The sequence below is a fragment of the Ipomoea nil genome, unplaced genomic scaffold (assembly GCF_001879475.1).
Source record: "Ipomoea nil cultivar Tokyo-kokei standard unplaced genomic scaffold, Asagao_1.1 scaffold1317, whole genome shotgun sequence".
NCBI classification, from domain to species: domain Eukaryota; kingdom Viridiplantae; phylum Streptophyta; class Magnoliopsida; order Solanales; family Convolvulaceae; genus Ipomoea; species Ipomoea nil.
The window spans coordinates 2,800,568-2,812,141 of NW_017617745.1; the positions used below are offsets into that span (position 1 = coordinate 2,800,568).

The 11,574-nt window shown below is 34.7% G+C and overlaps 1 protein-coding gene across 1 annotated transcript; it reads right to left on the minus strand.

Moving 5' to 3' along the window:
* Positions 1–2,072: 2,072 nt before the first annotated feature.
* LOC109185245 lies at positions 2,073–3,708 on the minus strand. The gene is made up of 7 exons (XM_019335227.1): positions 3,511–3,708; positions 3,300–3,439; positions 2,874–3,047; positions 2,677–2,781; positions 2,498–2,567; positions 2,289–2,387; positions 2,073–2,162 (listed from the first exon to the last, which is right to left on the minus strand). The coding sequence occupies exons 1-7, from the start codon at positions 3,682–3,684 to the stop codon at positions 2,073–2,075; spliced, it is 852 nt and encodes a 283-aa protein (XP_019190772.1). The 5' UTR covers positions 3,685–3,708.
* Positions 3,709–11,574: the final 7,866 nt, after the last annotated feature.

An 11,574-nucleotide genomic window follows, 5' to 3' on the forward strand; every position in this document is an offset into this window, starting at 1 on the left:
TTAAATCTCCAATCATCTTTGATGTACTCCTTTCTTTCCATAGATACTTGATCTCCAAGTCAATTTCATGCATTTTTCCAATCTTAATTTTCTTTCACGAAAATTCTTCTGGGATATTTCTTTAAGTAGTAGCGTTGACGTGAATATTGTATCATTCATCTTCTTCTTCAATTTGTCATTTTCTCTAGACAAATTCTTGATTTTAGGCTTTATATCTTCTTCTTTTATTTTCATGCATCTTCCTCTGTTTTTCTCTTTTCCAATTTAAATAATTTCCTGATCATGGTCTAAGACTCTACTAGACCTAAGAAATAAAATTGCGGGATCTACAAATACATATTTGGCATATCAAAACCATTACATTTTATTCCTAACAATTTCCCCCCTTTTGATAATGCCAAAACCTATACTCAGTCATTGCCATGTCTTTGAAAAATAATCTTTTTGCTCAATTTTATTTGACAAAGCCAAGATGAGATTAACAATGGTTTTCTAGACACAATCAAAAGAAACTTGTGAATTAATTTTTAGACAAGCTCCTAAACGCATCTTGAGATATTTTTCTTTTGATCATCATCAATTTTTAATTTTGTTGTGCGTTTGACATAATTCTTGTCTTTTAATTCACGAAAGTCTAATTACATTAAACAAACAAAATTAAAGACTCAATATAGACCATGGGAAATTATTATTGATATATTTCGAAAATATTGAGAAAAACGCAACAGAGGTTCGAAAATAGAGAAAATATCAGCTTAAGAGAATTTTCAGATTACCTTCTGGGTTTCTTCACACCAGAGTCTTTCTTCAAAATTTCCTTGACATGTTCTCTGAGCTTGTAGAAATCATCTTTGAACTTTGCATTCTGAAATTTCTTTGTAAGCTGTCTGGCCATGTAATGTCCAAAAGCTTCTTTGATATTGTTGCCCGGAAGAACTCCGGCTTCCCACCATAAGACACATTCTTCGAAGCTTCTTTCTTCTCCAAGATTCATGCCCATATTTCCAGTGAAATCTCTTAGTTCATACCACATCTCGGTTCTTTTCCTTTTGCCTTCTTCTTCTTTATTCTTCTCCGAGATCCATTGGGCTTGATCGGCTGCAGGCCATTTCTTGATCATGCTTGGTAGATTTTCCTTAGTCCATATTGTTGTCTGAGTGGCGGTACCTTTAGAGCATTCAAACCAACCACGCTGTTCAGCAACCTTTGATGTACTCGTACCAAGACTAGGATCCGCGAACTGAGCAAAACCAATCTGAGATGGTCCTTGTGAGGATTGTCCGCAGCTTCGCCCTCTACCTTGAGTGGATATTACTGGCTGTTGTTGGCTTCCAAGAATTAATTCTTGTTGCTGCAAAGCCAAGTGACTGAGAATTTCTTCCCCCCTTTTGGCGTTATCAACCAAAAATGCAAGGGTCTTAAAATCTCGGTCTTGGTTTGCCTTCACAGTTTCAACACTGTTGTGCGTTTCAATGGAAACGGTTTGTACGTTGTCCAGCTTGTTTGTTGTAACTACGAGCTCAACTTCAAGTTTGTTGATTCGGCTTTCTTGATCTTGAATCGCCTTGATCTGTCTCAAGTGACGTTCGTTGTGAATCTTTTCGGCAGCTTCACGTTCTTTCTTCACACTAGTACAAAAAGAGCCATACGCGTCTTTACTATTTGAGAATACGCGTCTTTAAAAGTAAAGACGCGTATGGCGCAGACACTGAAAGTTGGCAACTTTACGTGTCTTTACTTGGTAGTCGCGTAAAGTGGACTATACGCGTGTTTTCTTAGAAGGTAAAGACGCCTATACTGTAATATTTTTTTTAATATTTATTTTAATTCAATAGTATCCTGTACTAATCTTTGCTCCAACAGAAAATTCCACTACCAAACAACATTTATATGAAACAACATTTATATGGTTCAAACCATTCAACACAATATATATATAAAATCCAACATACATAATTGTCTAACACAATATAATCATCCAACATCATAATTGTCTAACGCAAAATAATAATCCAACATTAATATATCATAATATATACAATGTAATTCCATCTAGTGCACCTAATAAACATTTATATGCACTCATTTACAAAATTGTATATCCATAACCTTCGTATCTCATCTATTTCATCCTTAGAATAAGCATTTGTATCTTGATATGCCTACAAAATTTTGGATAATTAAAAAAAAACAATGAGTATATATACTATAAAATATCTTTCAGAAAAAATATACTATAAAATATTATAATAATTAAAAATATTTAAATTGTATCACTTTGTACTCACCTCATCTAACGAAGTGTAGTTATGAAATTTTGTGCATATATCATATATGAACCTCATAACGTAGTATCCACATTCATCACTACCGGGTTGTTGAGGACACTAAAAGAAAACCACGTACACATGTATATATATAGATATATGTATGTATTAGTTAATTGAAATATAACTAAGTAAAATTTTTATAGTAAACAATCATATTTTTTTTATACCTTCACATATTTCCAATTAGCATTACCCATAATCCTTTGCCCTCGTTGAATTGCAGAGGTTCGAAAAGCCCTATCATTAATGTATATATATAGAAATAACTTAATTGCCGATAAAATAATACTAAACTTATGAAAAAGACATAATTTGAAGTACATAACATTTTAATAGTTTTACTTACATATTCACGGCTTGTTTGACTTCAATTTTGCGCCTACAATTCAATGGATCTAATACGTATACGATTCTTGAACTTGCATGAAGCAAGAGTAGTAACCAATGATTCCTACAGTTTTTAAACATGTAAATTATAATTTTAATTTAAAATAATTCAAATGATACTATATGAATTTATAAAAAAAAAAATTATTTTCTTACGCTTGATGGTATGGTGCTAAGATAAATGTCTTGTCTTTCAGCGTAACCATGGTATTCCCAATGTATGCTGTAACAGCATCCTCATTTAAGTCAACATTTCCTTTCACAAATTGCGTTGGACACATAAACCCAATTGAGTTGACTTCAAAGTCCTTGCATAGCTGATGAGCATATCTGAAATTACATATCCTAAAATAAGTTATTTTAAAACACAATAAATTTTTGAATTAATGAAACATATAAACTTACACTATAAAGACTTGAATAATAGACACATCAAGCCAATCCATCGTGAATAAGTCTTTAATATCTTCAATCATCACAAATATGTTACTCATATTTGTATGGTGAAAGATATCATAATCCAACCCCAACTCAAAATAATCCAAGTCTAAAGGCATTCTTCTTATCAAATTATGTAATCACTTGCCACTTTTTCCCAAGGGTTGCAAGCCATCATCATCAATAAAAGGATGTCGTGCGCCAGTAGCAGACATGTCACATTGTTCCTCGCTTTGCTTTTTGCCTTTATTTTTCTTAATTGCTGAATTTTTGATTATTTCTTCCTACAAAGAGAAATGTAAAGATTAAAAACAAAAATTTTTAATACAATTATAAAACAATAACAAATAATTACCTCTTCAATATTGACTAAATGTAAAGGCCATTGTGCAAATGATCCAACAATTTCTGCCAATGTTGTATGAAAACTTGTTGGTACAGGTATGCTAAGTGTTGTTGTTGCACTTGGAAGAAGCATATCAACCGAAACTTTTACATGAAGCGGTAGTAATGGTTGACTATGCACCATAGTGTCAGGTCCACTAGGATAAAGTGTCCCTCTTGCAACACCCTCCGTAGTTGAATCTCCAATGTCACATAATACGGCTAAGCGACATGGAATTGGACTCTATTTTATAACAAAAAAAAAAGTGTTATTGTAAATATTGAAATAAAATATTTCATATTATAAAATAAGAAATATTACCTGAAGCATGCCAAATGGATATGAATCAACTGAATGACAACTACTACGGGTATTAAGTAGTGGTTCAGTAGGCATATGGACGCGCTGAGGTGTACCCACCGCTGAACTCCTAAAATCATTAGAAAATTGTTGGGGGAACTGTTGTGGCATGCTTTTCATCACAAGACTAAGTTGATATTTCAGCATATCAATCTCAGGTTGCACCTCTAGCAGTGTATCTTGTCTTGTTTAATAATGTCCAGCCTAACTTTCTCGGCAATATCTGAGTACACATCTTTCTTGATAATCTCTCTAACGTCATCCACCGATACCAATCCACTCACTCTTTCCCGAGCCTTCTCTGGTTTTCCAAAAACTTTCCTTACATTAAGGTAACTGCCAACACCTCTAACATAACCGAGAGATCTCCCTTCTTCTTATAAAGAACGGTAGACAATACATCATGTTGTCTACTTGCTTGAAATGACCCCTGACCAAGTTCTTCGACCTTTTCAACCTATTTCAATATATAATAAAACTACATTAAACTAAATAACATTTTAATATTATTTATAACCAAAGTATTCTCAAAAAGTCAATACTTACAATTTTCTCAACCACGGCCACTGTTTTCTCGTTGGGGATATAAAAATTTCCATCATCCCCTTTCTTCGATCGTGCTCGAACCCAATCAAGACTACGATCATTTGATGCAAGGGCCGAGCTAATAGAGGCACATGAGGACTTAGAAGATAAGGGATCAGATATAAGCCACCCTGGCCTTTTCCCTGCATATCCAACATTCCCTAAATAATGTGGATGTTCATTGAGCAATTGTTTTTCCCTTGCCTTTTTACTTTTTTCCTATTGAATCAAAATATATTATTAATACATGCATAACAATTACACATTTTTACTAACATAATCAATTAATTAAAAATACCTTGAACTCCTCCGTAGTGTGACTAGCTACAAATCTCTCCCAATGTTTATCATTCAAATATTCATATAACTCTGTGGGAGATGCATATCTTGGATGCTTCTTGTTTATATATTCACGTACTAATCTATTCTTGAAATCTTTCCACCACTTCCCAGCAGCTTTGAGAACTATCTCCTTCTTCTCATCATTTTGAATGTTAAACTCTCTCTAAATAACAAAAAGAATGTATAATTAGTTTGAAAATATAAACTATTTATACCATTATATAATCAACATTAATAACAGTTAAATACCTTAACCTCATCCCAAATGGTATCCTTCAGTCCTTGTTCAACTTTATGCCAATCGGGTATATTAATGTCTACATGACATCGAACTGATGTGCCAATATAAGACTTGAATTGCTTTCCATATTCACCGATTGCTTTATCATTCTCATCAAACTCAACTGTGATAACTTCATCTACCTTTTTCTTTTTGAGCATTTTCTTGCAAGTTGGGGGTCCTCTCGTCTTAAATTTAGATATAGATTGTGAAGGACCTTGCGGAGCAGAATGTGATGGATTTGCCATATCTGTGTATATATAACTGCATACAAAAATAAAAGAATATTATTTATACTATTATGGAATTATTCACAAATAACATAAAATTATAAATTAATCTTACACTTTAAAATTTTATATTCGATTGTCAATCCACAATCCCTCTCCATGATCACTATGCATATAACTGATGTCAGTAAGATCTTCACTCGGAGTTAAAGATTGAATACCAATAGAAAATGGAGGAGTTTCATCAAAATGGTCATACTCTTCTTCATCCACGACATCACCAACACCAACGATACTTCTTTTGCCTTGTAATACAATGGACCACTTAGTATCAACAGGATCAGAAACATAAAAGACCTGTTTTGCTTGTGATGCAAGTATGAATGGCTCATCGTGATAACCAAGTCTACTAAAATCAACTAAAGTAAACCCCAATTCATCCACCGGAACACCTCTTCTATTCTCAACCCAACTACATCGAAACAAAGGAATTATAAACACCTTATAATCAAGTTCCCAAATTTCTTGAATAACACCATAGTACGACATAGCAGCATCAACTAGTTTGGCATCTTTAGCACTAGAATAATCTCTTGATAGAGCTATTAATGTAACTCCACTATTTTGCATCGTGCTCTTATCATCTTGGTGTTTGGTGTAAAATGTATACCCATTAATATCATACCCTTCATAACAACTCACATGCAAAGCAGGACCGTATGCCAACCATTTTATGGTTTCAGTAATATTATTTGGCACTTGTGACAACTCTTGCATTACTGTATCTTTAAACCATCTTATAAATGTGCGGTTGTGCTCATTAGTGATCCACCATTCACCCTTTGAAGGATTTTGATGAGTTAAACTAGATATGTGTTTGTCCAAGTATGGATGGACCTCAGAAAGATGTTGCAATTCGAGATGATGTGCCTTATCTCGCATTTCTGCAGTTGGAACAACTAAGTTAAACCCAATAGTACCTTTTCCTGTAAGTCTTCCCTCATGACGAGATTTAGGAACACCAATAGAGTCAACATTAGCTAAATAGTCAGTACAAAACTCAATAACCTCCTCTGCAGCATATCCTTCAATAATACTCCCTTCAGGTCGAAATCGATTTCTCACATATCCTTTCAATATCCCCATGTATCTCTCAAATGGATACATATATCTCAAGTATACTGGACCACACATCTTAATTTCTCTTACCAAGTGAACAATTAAGTGCACCATAATGTCAAAAAATGATGGAGGAAAATACATCTCAAACTGACATAAAGTGGTTACCACATTAGCTTGCAAAACATCCAAAACCTCCGAATCAGCAACTTTACTACAAATAGCATTGAAAAAAAAAAACAAAGCTTTGTAATGGCATGCCTAACATGTTTTGGTAATACACCTCGAATAGCAATAGGTAACATGTGTTGCATTAAAATGTGACAATCATGAGACTTTAAACCAACCAACTTCAAGTCTTTCATTGATACAAGCTTTTTAATGTTTGATGAATAACCTGAAGGAACCTTCACATTGTTTAAACACCCATAAAAACTCATTTTTTCCCTTTTAGACATGGTATAACAAGCTGGAGGTAAATATATCTTCTTTCCTGAATCTTGTGGTGCTAACTGATCACGGATACCCATTTCAGCCATATCTTTTCTTACTTTAATGCCATCTTTTGTTTTGCCCTGAATGTTCAATAGTGTCCCCACAATACTATCACAAACATTTTTTTCCACATGCATCACATCAATACAATGCCTTACATCTAGATGCTTCCAGTATGGTAGATCCCAAAATATTGACCTCTTCTTCCAAAGACTCTTCTGAGTAGTCTTAACTGTTTTACCCAAATCAACATTCAGATTTTTCACTCGTTCATAAATTGTTGTTCCCGATAATGGCAATCGGGCTACTCGATTCTCAACTTCTCCATTAAAAGGTTTTTTCTTCTTTCGGTAAGGATGTCCAATAGGGAGAAATGTCCGGTGACTCATGAACACATTCTTTCTACTATCATTCAACCATAGGTCATTTGTTTCATCCTCACAAATGGGACATGCCTTAGCTCCTTTAGTAGTATAACCAGACAAGTTACCATACGTGGGAAAATCATTTATTGTGCAAAAAATCATAGCACGTAAGGTAAAATTGGTTTGATTATATGCGTCAAACATTTCCACACCTTCATTCCACAACATTTTTAAATCATCAACAAGCGGCGCTAAGTATACATCTGTTGGTCCCGATAGGGTGGTGAAAGTCTAGAGGGGGGGGGGGGGGGTGAATAGACTTTCAAGCTTTTTCAAATTAAATAACTCTTTGGTAACTTCAACTCCAAGTAACAAGTAAATAGAGCAAGTTTGTACTGCACAGCGGAATAATAGTAAAGAGTTATGCCCAACTAGTTAATTGAGTGTGCAGGTATAAGTAAGTTAGGTACAAAAGATTTGTAAAGTGACAGGGATATCTTGAATATATAAAGGAGATGGTTCACTCAATATATAATAACAATATTCAAGATTGTAAATAAATATCGTATCACGTCGAACGTGTGACGAATGTTACATGCAGCACGTCAAACTTGCTTAGAATAAATAACTTTTTAAGCTCGAGAAGTTTGAGTCACATGCATACGTGAGAACACACTAAACCCGAATAATAAATATTAATCGTGAATAGTAAACGGGTCAGTCGGATGAGATAGATAGATATAGCAAATAATGTAAGTGCGGTATGTAAATGAGAGAGACAATTTATAGTGGTTCGGAAGTGGCGTAATCTTCCTAGTCCACTTTTCTCCTTTCACTTCTAGGAGAAATTCACTATTTTCCACACACAGTTACAATAGTGAACAAGTGCTACACAGGCACTTCTACCGGATGTCTTGCACACAGCTACACCCAACTCCGAGTGTCTCGCACACAGCTACACTCAACTCCGAGTATTTCGCACACAGCTATACTCAACGCCAACCAAGTGTCTTGCACACAACTACACTTAGCAACTACGAGTGTTTTGCACACAGCTACACTCACTAGAGTATTTTGCACACAGCTATACCCTTTCTACAATTTACAAATACAAGGATTTGTATTTCTCTCTCCAACTAGATTTTGAGACTATTCAGACTAAGTCTCTTTGAATATTTGAGCACTTGTATTCTATCTCGTTTTTCTCTGTTCTTCTCACGCTCTATGTCTTCAAGTCTTCATGGCTTTTTATACTCAATCAAATATATCCGTTGGAGTGGGATAATTTGATATTTGAATTTTGAATCTTCATAGCCTGATATTGTTGACAGTAGTAGATCTTCAATTTTGATTTGATTTGTCAACTTGCCTGACAAAGTAATTATTTTTAGCACAACTTTGATTTTCTAGTTGTTTCTAAAAATATTACTTTAATTGTTAATTTGAATATCCAACGAATCTTTGAAATAAATTCATCTGATAGAATTTATTTCTAGGATAAGTTTTTATATTCAAGCCTTCATAAATATTTTTCCGTTCTGATCAAATGTCTTTCAGGCAATTTTGGAGTCTTGTGGCATGTGGGTAGACTTGGAGTAAATTCCTTCGAATTTATCCAATTTCTGATCATCTTGCTCTTTTGCCACATTGTGCTCCTCTGACTTGAACATCGTGCTTCTTTTGATGCATTGTGCTCTTCTGACAACATTGTGCTTTTTAGACAACATTGTGCTTCTTAGATGGCATTCTGGACTAGATATGGGCAGTCCAAAGGTTGTGTGTAACTCGTGTTCATCAATGGTGATGAGAGTTCCATTCACGGTGGACTCAATGGTCCATCCAACAACCTTGGCATTCATATAAAACTCTGCTACATCTTCATCATAAAATCCAGAATATGAGTAAGAACATAACCTCATTAGATTGCTTTGTTGAAGTGCATTGATGATTCTTTGTGCAAGATGAGAGTTCTTGGCTTCTTTGAGGAATCCTTGAGGGTCAAAACTTCCTCCGGCCTTGATTCCCACTGCTAGCTTTGTGAGGTTGAGTTGTGTGGTGTGTTCTTCATTCGGTTGTGAGTTTGTATCTCCAATGGTGGCCATAGTGCGATTGATATTTTTAGGAGATTTGAGGGATTGAGAATTTTTTGGAAGAAGAGGTTTGTATTTCGGCTATGGAAGATGAAAGGCTTTTGAAAATTTGAGTGTGATGGTGGCTTCTCCAACCGATTGGGTAGAAAAGAGGTGTCTTTACACAAATATCCTCACAATTAAATGTTAACTTTTAATAAGTGAGGGGTATTTTTGATATTCCAATAGCTTCTAACCTTGGACCTAACTGATAGTTAGTTTAGGTTATATATTCTCCATCCAATTTGTCTGCTGATGTGGCGCCAAAAATTTAGATACTCGGACTGATTTTACCTGAAATAAAATTCAAAGAGCACTAAATCTGTTCGAAAATAATATGTATGTATCTACACGTTTTTATGTAGATGGAAGAAAGAGAAATTTATTCTTTCTAGACTATTTATTGTGCACAACTACCATAAAAAGGTGTTCTCATTTAAGACATTTTATCATCACACCATCTTATCACTCTTAAATGGTAAGATTTGGCATATCTAAATGATTTCTACTTGTATATATGTATATAGATATACGGTTAGAAAGATATATAAGCACTATGTGCTTTAACACCATTTAATAGATATAGGTGGACTTTAAAAAGATGTGACATTTTTTGCATGTGTGACACATAGGCATGAAAATTTGAATCAGATAAAGTGTCAAAATATCAGATGAAAATCTCACATCAATGCCCATTTCGTGTCTCAATTTCGAAAATCTTGATTCACACAGAGGTTTTGTGAGAATATCAGCTAATTGATTCTCGGTCGGGACATATTCGATTGATAATTCCTTCTTTTCAACATGATCCCGGATAAAATGATGTCTCACATCAATGTGTTTTGTTCTTGAATGCAACACGGGATTATGTGTTATGGCAATAGCACTTGTATTGTCACACAATATATTGACATTTTCACAGATTACGCCATAATCTTTCAGCTGTTGTTTCATCCAAAGAATTTGCGCACAACAACTTCCAGCAGCTATATATTCAACTTCGGCTGTACTTGTAGCTACGGAGTTTTGCTTTTTGCTGAACCATGAAACCAACCTTCCCCCTAAGAACTGGCATGTTCCTGAGGTACTTTTGCAATCGATTTTACATCCTGCAAAATCTGCATATGAGAAACCAGTTAGTGTAAAGTTACCTTCTTTGGGATACCATAATCCCACATTGACTGTTCCTTTTAAGTATCGGATGATTTTCTTGGTAGCAAGAAGATGACTCTCTTTTGGCCTTGACTGGAACCTAGCACATACTCCCACTGAGTAAGATATATCTGGTCGACTTGCAGTGAGGTATAGTAATGATCCAATCATTCCTCGATATTTTGTTTCGTCAACATCCTTGCCTTCATCATCTTTATCTAATCGTAAAGATGTGCTCATCGGGATCTTGATTGAGGACTTTCCATCTTGACCGAATTTCCTTATCAGATCTTTTGTGTACTTGGCCTGATTGATGAATATTCATTCACTGAGTTGCTTTACTTGTAGTCCAAGAAAGTAATTCAATTCTCCCATCATGCTCATCTCAAACTTATTCTGCATGAGCTTAGAAAATTTCTCACAAAGAATTTTATTAGTACTTCCAAAGATAATATCATCAACATAAATTTGTACCAATAAAATGTGATCATTTTCTTGAATTCTAAATAAGGTTTTATCAACAAGGCCTTTTGTGAAACCACAGTTAATTAGGAACATTGATAGGGTGTCATACCAAGCTCTCGGTGCTTGTTTTAACCCATATAACGCCTTCTTTAACTTGTAGACCTTATTAATATCACCTTTTACCTCGAAACCGGGAGGTTGCTCGACGTAGACTTCCTCTTCAAGTAATCCGTTTAAAAATGCACTTTTCACGTCCATTTGATACACAGTGAAATTCTTGTATGCGGCATAAGCTAGAAATATTCTGATGGCTTCTAGTCTTGCAACGGGTGCAAATGTTTCATCGAAATCTATGCCTTCTTCTTGTGAATATCCTTTTGCCACTAAACGTGCTTTGTTTCGAATGACGATTCCATCCTCATTAGCTTTATTCCGAAAGACCCATTTTGTTCCAATTACATTGTAATTTTCAGGTCTTGGAACTAATCCCATACGTCATTTCTCTTAAACTG